The sequence below is a fragment of the Macrobrachium rosenbergii genome, chromosome 2 (genome assembly GCF_040412425.1).
Source record: "Macrobrachium rosenbergii isolate ZJJX-2024 chromosome 2, ASM4041242v1, whole genome shotgun sequence".
Lineage (NCBI taxonomy): Eukaryota > Metazoa > Arthropoda > Malacostraca > Decapoda > Palaemonidae > Macrobrachium > Macrobrachium rosenbergii.
In genome coordinates this window covers 89,141,965-89,163,353 of record NC_089742.1, presented here as the reverse complement: position 1 = coordinate 89,163,353, position 21,389 = coordinate 89,141,965, and the positions used below count along the sequence as shown (strand labels likewise).

Genomic DNA, 21,389 nt, shown 5'->3' with positions numbered 1-21,389 from the left:
AGGACCAACCCCCAACCTCCCCTCCCTTCCCAGTGCCTCCAGTGGAAGATAGATCTTCAGCGACGATCACCAGCCCTCGTGAGTCTTCTGACCCTATCTCTCCCCCCTAACCCCCCATCATGGATGAAGATGTGATTGATCATGAGGGAACTGGGGGCTGGCAGACACAAACAAATAGAAAAAAGAAAAGAACATCTCGAGTGTCTGCTGAACTGAAGCCCAGCATTCACGAATCACCTCGCCCGAAACCTGAGAGATGTCACGTTGTGATTCACAATTTACGGTCATCGGTGAAGCTAGACTCCATAGCAGAGAGATTCAAGTTTCTCACGGGCTCCGACCCTCTTATCTCTCACGAACTCCCATGCAAAATTAAACATAAAGTGGCCTACAGAATTACCTGCCTATTTCACCACCTCGGTGTTCTTAAAGGCAAGAATTTCGGTCCTAACATGAAAGTCTCAAGTTACAATCTAATCCGTGACCAACCTCCTCCTGGGAACTTACTGACACCCCAAGTAGGGGTTCAGGCAGACTTGCCTTCTACCACAAGTGCCTCCCAAGCCGAGTGAATGCCCACCCCCGCTGGCCAACCCCCATCCACCCAAGTGATCAACTCGTTCATTTCCCATTTTCGTGAGCTGCCATGGATACACTAGATGTAATCTCTTGGAATATTTTTGGCCTCAAGGAGAACATTCCTCCCTTAAACATGTTTTGCAAAAACTTCAAAGGCATCCTTGCATTGCAAGAAATGCTCCTCTGGCCTCATGACCTTGCCATCCACGATTCAGTGCATGAAGACTTCAGAGCTTTCTCGACCTCATCGATGCAAGTTACAGATCACATCATAGCTGGTTGCCTGAAAGGGAACCTTTCTGTCCTGTGGCACAAATTGCTAGACAATATGGTGAATGTGTTGACCTATAGGAGTGATATATTGCTGGGGCTTCAAGTGACAGTAGGGAACTCTAAGATCCTAATAATTAATGTTTATATGCCCTGGGAAAAGAACGATAATTTTATCAGTACTGCGTGATCCTAGGTGAGTTATGCAGCATTATTCACGATTCTACTGCTGATCATATTTGTATAATTGGGGACCTTAATTCTCACCCCACAAAACATTTCTATAATGAACTTAATCGCTTCTGTCAAAATCATGCTCTCCAAGTTAGTGATGTAATGCTCCTCCCTCCCTCCCTCCTCCTATACCTATGTACAGAACAGAATGGACACAGTTACAACCTCCTGGCTGGACCACTGCATCACGTCCCCTCAACTTCATGGTTCTGTTGTGACCTGCAACATTCGCTACAATCTTGCAATGGGCTATGATACATCTCCTTACAGGTGTCATTCAGTACCCCATCCCTCCCTACCGTGAACCCCCTAACTGATCACCCACGTGCTGTTAACTGGGATTTTAAAAACCAACAGGAAACCAGATCCTTCAGGGAAACCACGGAAACCAGGCTGCAGTCAGTAGCTCAACCGGCAGACGCCTTACTGTGCACTAACCCAAAATGTAGAAACGATCATCACAGGAGAGATCTGAAAGAATTCTATTTGAATATAATTTCTGCTATGCTTGCCTCCGGCAGGGATACCTTTAGATCTCGTCAAGGCAATTCTTGCAATGCACCTGGATGGAATGACTTGGTTAAAGATCTTTATACACATTCACGAGAAATGTTTCTATTGTGGAGGCAAAATGGTAGGCCAAGGGAAGGACACTGCACTGCTAATGAGGCAGGCGAGAGTGCAGTTCAAACTTGCCCTTAAGCATTGCAGACTGAATGAAAAGCAATTAAGAGCTGATGCAATGTCTATAAAATTAGAATCTGGCGATTACCCCCTTCTTTGGAGGGACATTCAATCCCTAAATCCCAAAACTAAAAGCTATCACAGAGAGTAAAAAGTTTAAGTATACCCTAGTTTAACCAGACCACTGAGCTGATTAACAGCTCTCCTAGGGCTGGCCAGAAGGATTAGACTTACTTTACGTGGCTAAGGACCAATTGTTAACCTAGCAACGGGACCTACAGATTATTGTGGAATCCGAACCACATTATACCGAGAAATGAATTTCTATCACCAGAAATAAATTCCTCTAATTCTTCACTGGCCGGCTGGAGATTCGAACTCGGGCCCAATGGAGTGCTAGGCGAGAACTCTACCGACTCGTCCAACGAGGAACTATCACAGAGAGTAGAAGCGGTTGGTGACAAGGCTATCGCAAGAATGTGGGGCGATCACTTCAGCACTATCCTGAATTGCATAAACGATCAAGACTCCCTCAGGGATGTAAATATCTTCCTTACTGATAATATTCAGTTTCATTTCGCCGAACGTATTACGCCAGATAACATCAGCGATGCCTCAAACAACCTACCTAATAGTCTGCCTGCTGAAGCTTTCAAATTCTGCCATCCGATAATTTACATTTTGCTAGCTGCTCTGTTCAATGCATGCATAATTCACCAGTTTCTCCCAGACTCCCTACTCTTAGTTCACTTAATACCATTAATAAAACACAAGCTAAAGGATGCAGCTGACCCTGGCAATTATCGCCCGATTGCAATCACTACAATTGCGTTGAAGATACCTGAGTCTGTTCTTCTAGTGAGACTTCTCCCCTTTCTACACACTACTAACAACCAGTTCGGCTTTAAAGCAAACCACTCAACCAACACCTGCATCTACATCCTGAAAGAATTGCTGAACTATTACCTATCATCAGCCTCTCCTGTTTTCCTATGTTTTGTAGATGTGAGAAAAGCATTTGACAGAGTAAACTACCTGAAGCTCTTCCTGAAGTTGCACAAACGAGGCACACCTCTATATCTAATTGGCATTTTCTGTTGTTGGTTCTCCACACAGCAGTTCTGTGTCAAATGGGGTAGCGTACTGTCGTACACCTTCGGCTCCCTAAACGGGCTCCGGCAAGGGGACATTCTCTCTCCATGCCTGTTTAACACGTACACAGATGCCCTTAATGTCAAACTGAACTCACTCCCAATCGGATGCACTGTCAGCGAAACAACAATAAACAACCTCTGTTACGCTGATGATATGGTTCTGATTTCTCCATCAGTGCAAGGTCTCCAGCGACTCATCGACACCTGCCGCCAGTATGCAGAGGAATTTGATATTCTGTACAACGAAACCAAGACCCAGTGTATGTCGCTGCTCCCGAGATCGCTTAAGCATATTGCAGAACCAGTAATTTTCCTCGGAAATCATCGTCTGGAATTCGTGCATGAATTTCTGTATTTGGGACACATCACGGACGACCTAAAAGATATGGCAGACATAGAACAGAGGCGTCATAAACTATGTGCAACTGGCAACATGATTGCAAGGAGGTTTGCCTTCTGTCACCGAGAAACGAAACTGCTGCTCTTCCGCTCGTACTGCTACAGTATATACGGGTGTTCCCTTTGGACGAACTATACCCGAGAGATCATGAGACGTATCACTGTTGTTCACAATGACATTCTGAGAAGCCTCACAAGCACTCCTCGCTATCGCTCAGCCACGCAGATGTTCATAGAAAACCACCTGGATAATTTGAAAATCATTGTGAGGCGAACAATGTCCAGTCTGATCGGCCGACTGAGATACAGCAGCAATTCGCTCATACACAGCATCCTAAGCTGTGAGAGAAGATGAAAATCTAAATTGTGGGAAAGATGGAATAGTGAGGCGTCTGCTCCTTGAATGACTTGTCCTCTGTTTTTGCAATTATGAAGTGTCATATCCAGAGTCTCATTATTATTATTATTATTATTATTATTATTATTATTATTATTATTATTATTATTATTATTATTATTATTATTATATTTCTCCGTTTCTTGTTATTTTTGGTATTTTTACTTTTTATTATTACTGTGATTAATATCATTGTAGAGTTTTGCAATTTTCAATATTCGTACTTAGCCTTCTGGACCTGACTTCTGTAACCACCTAAGGTCCCCAGATGGAAATTAATCGTCTTCAATCTGTATTTTTTTATTGTTATCATTTCAGTTTTTTCTATTATTCTCCATATAATTACTGTCATTACCGTTATTATGAATTCTATTTTTTTTTGTCTACTTCTTCAGCAACTATGGATACTGTCGATAATTATTGGTATCATGTTACCCTATGTATCTAGATTGTGTTTATCGCGTTTGTATATTCCATGTATATGGCCCTGAGCCGAAATAAAGATTATTATTATTTATTATTATTATTATTATTATTATTATTATTATTATTATTATTATTATTATTATTATTATTAATACTTGGCTACCTACTTGTAAACAGAAGGGGGTTATGGAGTAGAAGGTTGCCAGTGAGACACTGGGTGATATAATTCTAGTGTTTATTTACACATAGGCATACAGTTAGCTATAGAGGGGGAGTTTGATCCCATTCAGTTGAATTACAAGGGAAGGATTTTCCCTGGTTGCAGTGGATTTAAATATAGCGCAGTGGCAAACTGGAAACGGGAAGAGTCGAATACAGACTTCATTCAAATGTGTAACAGCGTCCCCTGAAATTGAACTAATCCAAAAGTAGCTGTCATCTGTAAAGTACCCTGACTATTTAATTGAGAAATCGATCCACACAGCAAACACTGTTTTCTACCGTCCCCCCAATAACAAGACCAGAGAGACGCCCAATAATAAAATAAAAATCCCACACCTGGACAGGATTAAGACGTTGGCACAGACACTTGGAAACTCTAACCCTTCTGCTTTTACCTACCCAAATACCTTAGCCAAATCCCAGAGACCCAGGAGTTTACGAAATCCCTTGCCTTGACTGTGACCCAGGCAAATCACTCCCCCAAAAGATTAATACAGCATAAACGTTCAGTTAGGTACGGACAACAGAGCTCGGCTATTTTTAACCACAGAATTAACTGGAATATGTCTCGTATAATTTATAGCAGCAATTGTCGGTTCAAAAGCCAGATGGTGGAATCAGCTTTGATTAAACAAAGAAACACCATGATTCGTTCAAGAGGTGCTTGGAATTCAGATATTACAGATAAAATCTTCCTCCAACCAGCGATCAAGAAGATTAATGAGAAATTGTCAGCTGAAGTGACTTAACGGCAGACCTATGGATCTTCTGGTATAAATACCGCTTTTCTGTGACTTTTTCTCATTCACTGTTTGCCTGAGGAGAGAGACAGTTCGGTCTCTGAAATATAGACTTTATTTCCCACATTTTGGCATTTCTATGGGCTCCCTTATATTTGATGTATATATATATACAGTACATACATACATACATACATACATACACACATACATACATATATACATATATATATATATATATATATATATATATATATATATATATATATATATTTATAGATATATATATATATATATATATATATATATATATATATATATATATATATTATATATATATCTATATATCATACATATATATATATATATATATATATATATATATATATATATATATATATATATATATATATATATATATATATATATATAGATATATATATATATATTTATATATATATATATATATATATATATAATATATATATATATATATATATATATATATATATATATATATATATATATATATATATGTATATAATGGGGAGGTATTCACTTCTCATATACTGTCTGTTGTACTGCATGCCTTCACTTCAGCAGGAACAAGTTGCTCAATAAGTAACTATGTTGGAGCTTCATTTATCATGCTGAGATGTCGGCTGTCTTCCAGATTTTCAAAAGTTTTCCTTTTATATATTTTGGTTAAATGAAAATTATGTTTCCCCTTAAATACATTTATTTTAGTCTTTAAACTGTATAACTTTTCCACCTTTCAATGGTTAGTAGTGACCAAGTCTTCATCTTAAAAGGCACATTGTAAAATTCTTGGACTTAGAATTTCACTTTGACTGTGGGCATTCAGAAATTTTATATAAGTTCACAAGTCACTTCGAGATTTCACACTCACCTGTGCACACATCTGACACACTCCCTGCCTTGATGCCTTTTTCTAACTGACTCTCCTTCCAGAGTCTTTGTATATATGGGTGTTCATTTGATGCCAAAATCTGGTATCATTTTCCCAAGTTTTGTCCGGATGGGCTTCCCTTTTCCATTAATGTTTCATGTTTAATTATCTATATAATTCACTCAACAGTTGTTATTGAGTTAATGTTATGGTGTGCAAGAGGTCACCAGGCGAGGTCAAGATCTAAATTAGCTCATCTTTTGCCCAGTGATGTATGAGGTAAACACTGATTCAAAGATGACAAACGGTTAAACTCGCCATCTGGGATCACTTAGTTTCGTTATCGCCCCTTTTCTGTTTTGCTCGCTCTGTCTTTATCAGAGATTTTTTGCATGCCCTCGTGCAAATATTAAGATGTTTAGTTTATTCCATTATAGACTCGATTCCGTTATATGTAATATATATATATATATATATATATATATATATATATATATATATATATATATATATATATATATATATATATATATATATATATATATATATATATATATATATATATATATATATATATATATATATATATATATATATATATATATTATATATATATATATATATATATATATATATATATACATATGTATAAATATATACAGTATATATGTATATCTATACAGGCAGTCCCCGGTTATCAGCAGTCCAGTTTTATGGGGCTTGTCTAGTGAGCAAAATTGGAAATTTTCAGCACCGAAAATCACCGATTTCCGCTTATCGCGGTTGATAATTGGGTATTGGTGCCGATATATACCTAATACCTAACAGAGGTGCCGATAAACGAACATCAGCGATTTTTGGTGCCGATAACCCCCAAAAATCGACGAAAACGCACCGGTTATCGACGATTTTTGGATATCACACCATCAGAACAGAACCCCCGCCAATAACCGGGGACTGCCTGTACATGTACATATACATATATATATATATATATATATATATATATATATATATATATATATATATATATATATATATATATATATATATATATATATATATATGAAAGGAGATGAATGGCTTGCATAATCCTTCAGACATGCCTTGAAGGCATATATATATATATATATATATATATATATATATATATATATATATATATATATATATATATATATATATATATATATATTATATATATATATATATATATATATATATATATATATGTATATATATATATATATATATATAGATATAGATATAATATAGATATATATAGATATTTATATATATATATATGATGGATATATAGATAGATATATATATATATGTATATATAGATATAGATTATATATTATATATACATAGATAGATAGATATGTATTTTTATATATATATATATATATAGATATATATATATATATATTATATATATATATATATATATATATATATATATATATATATATATATATATATATATATCTATAAATATACATAGATATATATAGATATAGATATATATAGATATATATAGATATATATATATATATATATATATATATATATATATATATATATATATATATATATATATATATACACACACTGGGTGTTTTTGAAATTAGAGCCCCCTCCACAGAACAAATGGAAAGTTATGAAGTTTTCTGCTATAGCCTATCTCCAAGTACATTATTTTAAGTTTCTATTAAGCTATTTTTCATTTTACATTTCTTGTATTTTCAGACTGAGTGACGGAGTTACTTACAGCCGTGGCTGACGACTCAGAGGAAATCAGATGGATTGACCAAATCCGGGCTATAACCTTCAGAGAGGCCAGGAATGCTGGCACATCCTTCATTTCACATTCCTGGATAGCTAAATACATTAAAAGAGATGAATCCTTTGTTAAAAGAAACTGGAACAAAAATCCATATGACTGTCATCGCAAAAAGAGTGAGGATCATGGAAGGCCTGAAGTCCTTTTTCAGGAGTCAAAAGACATCATAGCTGAGGCAGTGGGTAGACCAAGAAAGTCTTTACGTAAATTGGCGCTTGAACTAGAAACAAAAAGGGGGAAAGAAGAGAAGTTATAGTGCTGTATATCATGAGTTGAAGAAATCTGGTATCAAGCTATTTCATGTTATCAGCAAGCCCAACATCACTCAGCAAGAGAGAGAAGACTGTGCATGGTTTTGTGGTTCATATCTTAAAGACTGGGATGAAGCTGACTTTCTCCATGTTGCCGCATCAGATGAATTCTTCATTTACACAGTCAGGAAGCCAAATCATAAAAATGACATCATTTGGGCTGCAAAGTTGGATGGTATCAGCAATGACGTGTGCCATCGCCAAGTTGTGAAATTTCCTGAATGTTTGGGAATTTTTCTCTGTTGCAAAGCCAGACGGTTAATGTGGATCATCAAAGAAAAAGGATAGTCATGGAATGGTGAATACTTCAGAGAAACTGTGCTTACTGGTGGAGTATTTCCTTTCCTCAAAGATCCTGAAAATGTGTTATCTGTTGAAGAAGTCACATTTTTGCATGATAAGGCACCACTTTTCAAGGCTCTTCAGTCACAGGAGCTGCTTCGAAACAGTGGTATCGATTTCTTCTCGTCAAGTGAATTTCCAGGTAGCTCCCCTGACCTTACTGTGTGTGAAAACAATGGTAGTATCTTAAAGGATCGTGTTGAAGCGTGCACAGTGAACTATGATGGTATACCAAGCCTTAACGACCTGCGAAGAGAGGTGACCGAAGTGCTCAGGGAAATGGAGTTTGAGTCTCTGCTTTTTTGCGATTTGCTGAAATCATACCCTTCAAGAATGCAGGCTGTGGTACAGGAAGATGGAGGCCACACAAAATATTAAATACTCAGAGAGAAACTTAAATAAATACCTGTTCTGAATTACTTTTGTTTTTGTCCATATCAATTTTAGTTTATGCTGCAGAGGGGGTGCTCTAACTGATAATGGAGAGTTGTGGAAAAGAAAAGTAGAGGAGATACATGAGTGGCAGAATTTCAGAAGCCCTTTGTTTCTGTGAACATTATAGTCAATGAAGGTAGCAGTAAAATCGTTTCAGAGAAGTTTGGGCTACTAAATTTTATCAAATTTTTATTTATGTAACTTTAATTTTGTTTGAGCTGAAGTTGATTTAACTGTACTTAATTGTTTTCTGTAAACATACAGGCTGGTAGAAAGAAATTATGTAGGTTCTAGGTACTATTATAAGCAACTGAAAATAAACTTGTTTAAGGAGAACTGGAAATTTGGAACTTGGCTGCAATGTTGCAGTTATTATTTGAACCATCCTGGGAACAGGCGGATATCAGCTAATTTTTTGCTCATCTGGAGTAAAAAAACTTTTCTCATAAGTTATTTAAGAACTAAAATTACCAACACAACAACAACAAATTTTTTGCAAGTGATTTAAGGATGACAGGTATCAGAAAGAATCCAAACCAATAACTTATTTATCATCGGAGGCTGTATATGATAGCTCTACTCTTTCCCTTGGGGTTGTTAACTTTCCCATGGTTAACTTATAGGTATACTAGGTCCACAGATGGATACTTTTTAACTTGTTCTGCCAAAGGCATTGCTGCACTGTTTCTTATAGTTTGACTTTTAACTTACTGAAACTGTTCTTAGAAGATTTTTAAAATTATATTCAATCTGGTAATTTAGACAGCTGTAATTGAGTTGGGGGATAATATATTGTTATATGTCAAACATCTGTTGATCATGGTATGAACATCAACGTGCTTCATCAGAGCAAACTTGAGAATTACCATAAATGTTTAGTTTTCACTCATATGGAGGGTTGCAAAATTTCTTGATAAAGAAATTTATATATTGATGAGAAAATTTGGTTTGCTCCTTTTCTTAAAAAAATTAATCTAATTTTCCAACAAGCGTCATTTTGTAATGGATTACCTTAAACTCATGTACAGTTCATATACTCATTGCTGATTATTGACTTAATTTTCTTTCCAGGATGGTCGATTGCAGGCAGGGGATCAGCTGTTAACTGTAGATGGTAAATCTTTGATTGGAATCACTCAGGAGCGAGCAGCAGAATACATGATGGAAACAGGTCCAGTAGTGACGCTTGAAGTAGCAAGACAGGGAGCTATATATCATGGTCTTGCCACTATTCTTTCACAACCATCACCCCAAGCTAACAGAGGTAAGGATAAAGATAAGTGTCATACAGTAATTCAAAAGTTTTTTACAGGTTAAAAAATTTATGAATTCCACATGATGGGTCATCCTGGCAAACTGGCTTTTAATTAAGTTGCAGAAGTGAATGTACCAGAGTAGAAGCATCTTTTTCAGTTATTAAGGGAGATCCATTTCTTTATTGCCATGCTCGTTATGCATAGACTTCATTATACTCATTTTGGAATTTGGCAATCCTTGACACATTTAATGTTTGGCTTCAAGAATCATATTTTCATATTCTCACATACTTTGGTAACACTGTGCAATTACTGAATCAGTTGAATGCATGAAACAAGATTTGAAATCAGTTTCATGGCACCTGGGGATGGTTCACAAAAGTTTTTGCTGTTGCTGAACTTTTGGTACATGACATTCTTTTTATAGGCTAATGTGACATGTGATCTCACCAACTTTTTATTTATAAACTTGATCTTTGATTATGACTAGAATGGTACTACTTACCAGTATGTGGTGTACTTTGCCTTGACCATATGTAGAATTTGAGTGGCATAATTAAAATATTTATGCACATCCGTAGATTTTATGCACTGTATTCAACAGCACCAGTAGAATATTTTTTTATAACTTGTAAAAGTGCTGTTTACAGTTTTTATGGAACCCCAAAAAGAAATGTTTCTGCATTTCTTATAATTTTATGATATATGGCAATATAAAAGGTGGTTGTTTTTATTATGATGTTCATGATGATTGTATAATACAGTAGTCAGTCATCATCAAGCTATTTTAGTCAGGAGATATCATTCCCAAAAGATCCAGGATTGAGGTGGAAGGTAAAGAAAAAGAGAAACACAAGAGGCGTGCCCGAATATGTATAGGAAAAACTTGATTAGTTTTTGCCTTTGTAAGAGTACAGTAACAGTTTTAGGAGTGTTCATGCACAGCTGTATGCCATATATTTTTAAGGGTACAGCAATGTTGTAAGATGATGTGTAAACATCAGATGATGATAAGATTGAACAGAGGTATACAGTATATGGTCCAGTTCTGATACTAGAGTCATTCCAAGATTTCAATAGTTGTACTGTACTGTAATACATTAATAGTAAGGAACTCAGCTTGAGAACACTAGTTAAAGGCAGGTCATTTAGTTTGATGGCTTTGGTTTCAGATTTATGTACATTTGTGCAAAATCTTATGATTTACCTTCATCATTGTACGCTGGACCAATTTCAACACAAGTCTTTAGAAATTCAGTAAATTTAGGTCAGTGTTTGTGAGGGAACAGATTACCGGAGTACATTTCAGGCTTTCCTTATGCACAACATATATAATTTTTATAGGAATATTCACACAGCCATGTCCTAGATCATTTTTAAAAGGCTTAGCTAAGTGTATTGTTTTACTGTATTATATTCCTTAAACCGTATTTGTGAACGTGCATTTTGTCTGTCGATAATGACATCCTTTATTGTTAAGAGAGAATAAAAATTACTGTCAGGCTTAATATAAAGTTAAAATTTCCCAAATAAGCCCAATACTGTACAGAAAATAAGTCATTATATATTACTCATATGACTGCCTGGTTATTGTTGTAAATACATTACCAGATTGCAAATACTAAAAAAAGAAAAATCTGAATAAACTTGACAGCCAAGTGAGAAGAAGGCACAGAGAACAAAAAGAAAGAGATTAAAGATGGCAAAAGCAATGCAGCTGACAGCTAATGGTTGTTGCAAATAACCTTTAGTACTGTGTACAGAGGGTACTAGTTCACTGTTGGTCTAGATCCTAATGGGATAAAAAAAATGAACAAATTGCCTGGATTATTGTACATCATTATACCCAAGTTTTTACAAAAATAGACTAGTTAAAAGTAATAATTGCTTTATTCCTAAATTTGCTAGTGTACATCTGGAGTTGAATATTCAAGTTAAAATTTTCTTTGGAAGTATAATTCCATTTTATGCTCTTCAGTGAGAAGCCACAGGGAACAAAGAGAAAAAGATAAAAGATGGCAAAAGCAATGCAGCTGACAGCTAATGGTTGCTGCAAATAACCTTTAGTACTGTGTACAGAGGGCACTAGTAGGTACACTGTTGGCCTAGATCTCAATGGGATAAAAAAATTAACAAATCGCCTAGATTATTGTACATCATTAGACCCAAGTTTTTACAAAAATTAGACTAGTTGAAAGTACTAATTGCTTATTCATACATTTACTAGTGTACGTCTGGAGTTGAGTATTCAAGTTAAAATTTTCTTGGGAAGTATAATTCCATTTTATGCTCTCCAGTGTATTGGAAAAGCCCGAATTTTGCAAATTTTTTAATAATAAACAAAATATCAATCAAATTAAAACTGGTTTCATGGGAATCAAGAAAAACCACGTAGCATATTATTGTATTTGGCTGTTTAGTAAGAAAACCAATGTTTTAAATATCGGTTAAGTAAAGAGCAATCTGAATTATCAGATAAAAAATGCTTACTCGCTTTTGATAATGTTTAGTGCTGAACTGTGTGTACGTTATTATATACAGTAGTACTGTACAACCTAGATATTGTAAAGGTATTTCAGGGTTGTTTTTTATGATTGTTTTCTCTACTTTAGTTTCCTGAATGCATGTAAGATCAAGAGAAAAGTATTAGAAATTCCATACATACTAAAATATAAGACCTTTGAGTTAAAATTTACCTTCTTATCATGTAATACTTTACATTCAAGATTAATTTCTGTGCTCATTTTTGCACAGAGAAAGGGAGTGCTTTATAAATCATGAGAATGAGCAAAGCTGATGTTAAGCAGTAAGTGAGGTCTACCCAGTCAGGGAAGTTCCTCATCTCACCGTTCAAGTACTCTGATTCTTTGGTGAGAGAGAGTAGTTTTCTGAATCCTGTACAGTATTCTAAATTTCATCTGCTGGTGATCAATACTTTCTGTTTTGTCAGAAAATTTTTTATGCTTCTCTCATTACTGGCCCTTCATCCCTTTTCACTGTGTATAGATGGTCTTCTCAAGTCTGAAGCAAGCATGGCAAGAATGATTTTTGTTCTTTAGCCATGCCAATCCAATTGCCCCCTAGACAGGGAAGAACATGGAGGCATTGAAGCTTGATATAAAAGTGGTGGAAACATTGCTTGGGACATTTTTAAGCTAGGTGGGGATCATGAACATAATGGAATAGTGAAGCAAGGCATAATGTTTAAATCAGTCCCTGTCACTGTACTGCTTGCTGCAAGCCAGTTCTCATATGTAAGGCAACCAACACCCCGTAAACTTTAGATTACTTGTTTTTGATAATCCCTATCATTATTTTCTTTTAAATTAATCTTGCATTCTTGATGAAACTTTGCTAAGATCTAAAATGTAAATGAACAGACAACTATATTTCTCTGTTTGGGTTCAATTCTAAAGTTGTTGGGGTGAACAAGTCCAGAGAACATTTTCAGTAAACTTTTCATCATCAGTCTCACTCAGCCTTATGCAGACTGCAAAATCACTGCTTTTACGTCATCTGTCTTTCATTTCCCGAATGTGTTTGTGTCAAACAGTAAAAAAAGAAAATAGCATAGCCATGTTTTATCAGGCTAGGGATTCCTGAGATTGTCAAGTTTTTCACTAGAGATTGCCTTGTTGATTTTTGTAGGCTCCTTCTGAAATTATAAATTGATCACTTGTTCATACCAGTCACAGACTTATCTGAGCTGGAACTCTCACTCCTTGGAGGTATTCCTTTAGGAACCCTCATGCCCTCGGGAGTACACAAAATGTGTAAAACATTTTCATTTGGGTCCTTGAACCCAAGTATGTTAATGAAAGTACAAAAGAGATGGTAAACAGTAAATTTAACTGCCCATGGATGTGCTGAGGGACAAGACCAACACTACACAGAGAGAATAAAGGCTCAATAAGTTTGGTAGTATGGAAGGAAAATTGCATAGATAAAATGTATACAACACAGTTTTTTGCATAGAAGTTTGCTCTGACACATATATGAACCTACACTTTTATATATGGAGTATTCCTGTGCTTACCTACCTTTGGCTGTTCTTGACTCATCTCTGAAAACAAAATCCTAATGCTACCTGGGTCATGTGGGTTGACCCGACCCGGCCTTCTTTCCTCATTGTATTTACAGCCTCACATGCGTTTGCACATGTTCCGATTCATCTCTCTCATTTTGTGTGCATATTAGTTTCCCTCTATTCTGTGTGATTGGGAGTATGTACTCCCAGTTCCCAACGTTTGCCTGACCCATTTCACTTTTTTTAGTGTTGGTATCTTCAGTTCTGTAGTGATTATCACTGTTGCTGTTTTTTAGGCTTGGGTCTTTTGTTTGTTTTTTCTTTGTGAGAGAAATTCCATCCCAAGTTTTAATAGCGTAATTAAAAGATTTTTGTGTCATTCTGTGGGATTTATCCGGGTCTGGGAGTGGTGTTCAGTAACCATGTGATCACACCTGCTCGTGTCTTTGTTCCCCACACCCGAGTGTTATGAGCTTTCTCTTGCATCCCATAGTGACAGAAGAGAAAGGGAAACCCATCCCAAGTTTTTCATAACATAATTAAAAAGATTTTTGTGTCGTTCTGTGAGATTTTTTCGGGTTCAGGGAAAGTGCTTGTTCAGGACCCATGTGTTTGTGTCTTTTGTCCCCACACTTATGTGTTAATGAGCTTTCCCATTCTTCCCACGGTGATGGAAAAAATGGGAAACCTGCAGTGTGACGATGCATGAGCAAGGACAAGTCTTGCAAGAAATTCATGTCACCTATAGGTGTTGATCCCCATTCCTTGTGCATATCATGCAGGGGTCAGGAATGCCCCTGTGAGGCCCTGTGCGGAAGTGCATATCATGGCCGTCTCCCACTCTCCAACTGGGCAGTGAAGAATTAGAGGAATTTATTTCTGGTGATAGAAATTCATTTCTCGTCATAATGTGGTTCGGATTCCACAATAAGCTGTAGGTACCGTTGCTAGGTAACCAGTTGGTTCTTAGCCACATAAAATAAATCTAATCCTTTGGGCCAGCTCTAGGAGAGCTGTTAATCAGCTCAGTGGTCTGAGTAAACTAAGGTATACTTAACTTTTTTCCCCAGTGGGGAATACGAAAGGAAGCAGAGGAAGAAGACCACCCCTATCTCCAGATAACCTTCCCCATTTCTTCGCTCTCCCACAACGTTGTTGTCTCTACAAACTCCATCTCTGTTACCCGTCACGCCCAGTAAGGATATTTTTCCTCTCTTCCTTCCACTAAGACGAAATCAGACCTGGCATGGCAAGCTCTTTGGCAGGTCCTTAAGAAAGAGTTTCAGGATAGCGGCAAGATGGAATCGAGAGAACTGAGTGTGAGTTCAGGACAGAACAGAGACCAGAATCCCCCTATAGTCCTTCCCAACCGATCGGGGATCAGAGAATAGAAGAATGGAAGTGCCATTCTCACGGTCGGGGAAGACAGAGATTCCCCTCTACGGAGTCAGATTTTTCCTCCAGACTCTCTCTCTGGAGCAGAGAAAGAGACACTGTCCGGGACCATCTTCCAGCAGGGTAGCCCACCACCGTCAAGGAGCCACTCTAGGAGGAGTGGCTCCTGTTCCTCGATCACATTGGAATGGGGTTGCCAACGGCGTCAGAAGAACCATTCTCTTCAGTACCCTGTCAAGGAGGATTTCCTGATCGCACTCCAGAACTGTGTCATGGAGGCTTACCTTCTCAAGGCATGAGCAGGACAGAGCAGAACGTCACCCCTCCCAACACAAAGCACTGAGATGGCGGGCTGATGGGAAGTCGGGAAAAAGTCCCCCTTTGGGTTCAGGAGACACGTCATGGGAATGGCACTACCCCGCAGGCAACCACAGCAGACCAGTGTCCTGTGCTGCCCATTATGGTCCTGGATGCCAGTCACTGGGATGGGACAGCAGGTACAGTGCCATGTCTGACTAAGCCTCCTGCAACGTCGGGGACCGGGCTACCGCCCAGCAGAACGGAACAGAGACCAGGAGTTACCGAGATTGTCAAATTGGGTAGGCCCCACAGACTCAGAGGAAGGGATGGAGTTCTCCCTCCAGGATCTGCCAGATGAGGAGGGTAGTTTCTCAGACTTCATCCTCAAGATCCTTAGAAAATTAGACCTCCCAGAACCAGAGAAGAGGGCACCTGAAGACTATCCCAACTCCTCCTACATGGAGCATATATTGGAAAGCAACCCAGAGGACAAACAGACCATCCGACTTCCTTGGTATCTGTTGATAGGGAGCATTATCAAGGAGTTGGACAGCCTAGTAGCACGGGAGGAAGGCTCCCTAGCCTCTGCCAGGTCCCAAAAATTGCTGCCCCCTAATCTCCCCTGCCAAGCCAAATAATATGTCGTGGAAGAGGCCAGCTCCCGTCCCAGGAGTGTGAATGCGACAGTCTGCTGCCTATCCGGCAATGTATTGTTGGACAGTCTTCGATAAATCTGCTCAAAATTGACCAGTGAGGAAATGATGAACCAGGGAGTGATGTTGGAAAGGACATTGAGGACCATCTCATAGCTCGCCAGGTGCCAAGGGGTGTGGATGATGGATATGAAAGAGATCATACCACCAAAAAATGGCATGCTATGAAGGAGTAAATGGCTCCAGCAGGGAAGGCTCTGTCTTTTGTGGCCAAACATGTGGCCCACACTTGGGCTAATATCATACTCAAAAGGAGAGAAGCCCTCTTGTCATTGGTTCAGAGGCACATCTCAGCCGATAGTGGACTTGGCCTAAGGAATAGCCCCCTCATGGATGCATCCGTGTACTTTTCTCCAGAGTTGCTGAGCCAGGCAGTAACCGACAAGAGAGAAGATGCAAAGGACTCCCTCTTGACAGGCTTGCTCAAGTCAGCTTCTAGAGGGCGGTCGTTCGGCACAGTGGCCTAGAGTAGACCCACATGGCCCTCGAGACAGTCCCCACAATTTTGACAACAGGGCCTCCCCAGCCACTCTGGGAAAACCACGAGATGAAGGAAGACAGTCCTTCCAGACCTCCCTGCCCCTCCATCCTAGGAAGCAAAACAGATGGTAAAGAGAAGGGGCACTAGATGAGTTTTGGACGTTTCCACCCACACATCAGACCGAGGTGGGGGGCTGTCTGGGGAACAAGTGGCCAGAGTGGCAGCAGTTCAGAGCAGAGGAGTAGACAGTCCAAACCCTCAGAAAGGGATACGTCCTTCTCTTCTAGCAGAAACCTTTGTTGACATCAATACCACTCGAGTTCCCCTCTTACCAGAGCGATTTGCCCAAGGAGAGAGTCCTATTGGGAGATAGGAAACATGCTACAGAAGGGGCAGTGGAAGTAGTGGAGGACAAAATACTGGGATTCTACAGCCGCCTCTTCCTGGTGGAGAAAGCTTTCTTGAGTAGTTGGAGACCCATCATAGATCTGTCAACATTGAACAGCTTCTTTCGTCTCAGTTCAAAATGGAGACAGCCCAGTTGATCTTGGCAGCAATCAGGGAGGCAGACTGTATGGTCTCATTGGACCTTCAAGACGCATATCTCCACATCCCAATACACCCCTCCAGGAAGTTCCTATGCTTTGTCTCCAGGAAAATCACTTACCAATTCAAGGCCCTCTGCTTTGGCCTTGCGACAGCCCCCCAAGTATTCACCCAGGTGTTTCAGCTGGTGTTGAAATGGTCCCACAGGAGGGGCATCTAACTATGGAGGCACTTAGACAACTGGCTCATTCTAGCACCATTGGCAGAACAAGCCACGAGAGACAGGGACGTGGTTCTACAGTTGTGCAGGTAACGAGGAATTCTGATCAACCCCACAAAGTCAGACCTACTTCCAATACAGAGGATCAGATACTTTGGCATAGTAATAGACTCAGTGAGAGCAAAGGCCTACGCTTGACAAGAGAGGGTAGCCAAACTCTTAGAAATAATTGGCCTGTTCCTCTCCAACCCTCACCAATCAAAGAAGTGGCAAGCCCTGATCGGTCATCCAGTGTCCTTAGAGAAGTTGGTACCCAGGGGCAGGACCCATACCCATTCCTTGCAATGGAGAATGAAGGTGAAGCACGCACAGTCCGACATGGGCCTGATAAGTGTGACAACGAGGAATGTGCAGGACCTGCAGTGGTGGAGAAACCCAGAAAACCATCTGCAGGGAGTGCAGTTAAGTTTGCCATCCCTGGAGATGCTGGTACACTCTGATGCATCCCAAAGGGGCTGGGGCGCCCATCTGAATGGCACGTGCATTTCTGGGGCATGGGACGAGCAGCAACATCAGTATCACATCAACGTCCTGGAGATGTTAGCAGTCTGGTTGGCACTCCAACACTTTCAAGACCTCCTCCAAGGGAAGACCATGGTCATCATGGGTGACAACACCTCACTGGTCGCACACATAAACAAGCAAGGAGGTACGATATCCTACGACCTAAACTGCTGAGCCATGGAAATGCACGAATAGTCAGAGACCAAAGGACTAATACTGACAGCCAGGTACATTCCCAAAAAAAGAACATTGTGGCGGACTAACTAAGCAAGGCAGATCAGATAGTGGGAACAGAATCGTCATCAGAGCAGGGCATAACTGACAGGTAATTCAAGTTGTGGGTGGGCCCCACATTGGATCTGTTCACAACAGCAAGGAATTGCATGTTGCCCTGTATTGTTCTCTGGTACCCAACGAAAGGGCCGTCCTGCAAGACACCTTCCAGTACCTGTGGGACAACCTAGACGTACAGTATATGCCTTCCCCCCGTTCAGCCAACTTCGGAAAGTCATTAATAGGTGTTCGTGTCCCAGGGCCTGAGAATGACACTCGGCTCCAAAGTGGCCACAAGCAGAGTGGTATGCAGACCTTCTCCACCTGCTGGTAGACATCCCAAGACAGTTGCCCTCCAACCCCACCCTGCTGAAACAAGAGCACAACGGCTGGTTGCATTGGGCAGTGACCTCCCTCCAGCTTCACGGATGGAGGCTATCCAGCAACGTCTTAGAAAGAAAGGCTTTTCAGGAGAAGCTGCTGCAATCGTTGCCAGGCCCTCAGACCCTCTTCCCTCAGCCTGTACCAGGGAAGATGGAAGGTCTTCCTTTGTTGGTGCAATGAGAGGGGCCTCCATCCCCTCAGAGTAGTTGTGAAGGATGTGGCAGAGTTCCTTCTTTTCCTGCATCAGAAAGAGCATCTTTCTGTGTCAGCAATTAAGGGCTATAGGTCCGCCCTCTCCCGTTCAACGTTATGGGAGTTGTCAGACTTGGTTAGAAACTGCACAACAAGTCATTTAATGACGCAGAGCTCTACAGGAGCTCCGTCGGGAGGAGAAGGCATCGTCAGCTACATTACAAAGAAAAAAGTGTACACCCTTACAGTCGTTGGTGGTATTAGGGGTAATGTTCCTACACATTTACCCAAGAAATCGTCCTCCCACCTTCAGGTAAGGCTCCATATAGGAAAAGCGTAGGTTTGTATACATTTTGGAACAAATACCAAGTTAAAAAGAAATTTTTATTTTTCCTAACATATGAACCTACACTGTCATATAGGTAAAGTTATAAGAGCCTGTCGCCCTGACGCCGTCTCTTCCAAACACAAGTGTGTGGTCTCCTGCTGCCAGACGCTCCCACGCACAGCGCTACCCCCGCTCATTTCGCGTGGCCGCAGCACTCTTCAACGCCCCAGCAGATATGTCGATTAATCAGACGTTACCCACGTCTTGGGGGAGAGTATTGTAAGAGCCCGACGCCGTCTCTTCCAAACACGTGTGTGTTCATGTGTTCGTCAATTGTCATCCATCAGAGTGGACAAGACAAAACAAGGGCATCTCGTTTTCTTTCTCTGACGGAACGCGATTTCAACCATACAATATTTCCGTCTGTTTCTCCCTAACCATTGTTGTCTTGATTTATGTACAATCACCACTACTAGCATTGCCATGCAAGCATTCTAATAATGTACTCATAATGTTCCACCAAATCTTATGTATCAAACTGTATGTGTGTTTCTGTTTGTGAAGACGCCAAACGTCTCTCCATTTCACATATATTATGCTACTGCATTGTATGCATTAATCTGTCTCGAATCTCATGCAATTGGCCATGTGTAGAATTTCCTGGCCTTTCCATTGATGTATGTTTTAACACTGTACGTTTATTATGTCTCAATGTCGCTATCTGTTTGTCTGCCGACAAACAAAGATGTCTGAATCTTTTACCTCTGTTTCACCTGTCTGTGTGTAGATGCTCACCAGTGTAAGGACTGTGGATTGAGTGACATACTGGCTGGGTGTTTACTGGTTTATTAGTGGTTCCTTACTGAGATAAATGTACAGAATCTTCGAAGATGTTATTGACGTGTGCGAGCGGTAAAGTAGCGTCTACACACAGATGAAACAAAACAAAGGAAAAGGTTCAGAATGCTTGGATGGCAATGCAAGTAGTGGTGATTGTACATAAATCAAGGCAACAATGGTTAGGGAGAAACAGACGGAAATATTGTATGGTTGAAATCGCGTTCCGTCAGAGAAAGAAAACGAGATGCCCTTGTTCTGTCTTGTCCACTCTAATGGATGACGATTGACAAACACATGAACACACACGCGTTTGGAAGAGATGGCGTTGGGCTCTTACAATACTCTCCCCCAAGACGTGGGTAACGTCTGATTAATCGACGTATCTGCTGGGGCGTTGAAGAGTGCCGTGGCTACGCAAAGTAAGCTGGGGTAGTGCTGTGCATGGGAGCGTCTGGCAGCAGGAGACCACACACGTGTGTTTGGAAGAGACGATGTCGGGGCAACAGGCTCTTACAAATGCTCCCCCCCCAAAGCGAGGCATCAACGCGGAAATTGTCTTGCCGACAATTGTAGTTGGCTCGAAGGGCTTGGGCTAGGGGTGGGTAGGAGGCTGAAGGGCGGCGCCAGCCGAGCAAGAGCTCGAGGAGGACGGGAGCGGGTTGAAGGGTGACATCAGATGATCCTTCAGTAGCCAGCTGGAGGAGGACGGCTGAAGGAGGCTGATCCTTCCATAGCTGGCTCGAGGGCTGAAGGATGACGGCGGCTGATCCTTGGTAGCCAGCTCGAGGGGGGCCGGCAGCAGGCTGAAGGATGACGTTAGCTGGCCCTTCGTTGGTCAGCTCGTCCGGTACGAGTGCGGGGGCGGCTTCAGGTTTCCTAGAGGAGGCGTCCAGGGCTCCGGTGGTGGGGTGGGTCATCTCG

At 40.1% G+C, this 21,389-nt stretch overlaps 1 protein-coding gene across 1 annotated transcript in view; it reads left to right on the top strand.

Moving 5' to 3' along the window:
- cno (adherens junction formation factor afadin) overlaps positions 1 to 21,389 on the top strand; it is a 696,676-nt gene that overhangs the window by 617,166 nt on the left and 58,121 nt on the right. The window contains 1 exon segment of the mRNA XM_067122056.1: positions 10,021 to 10,213. Within this exon segment, the coding sequence (XP_066978157.1) occupies positions 10,021 to 10,213 (193 nt within the window).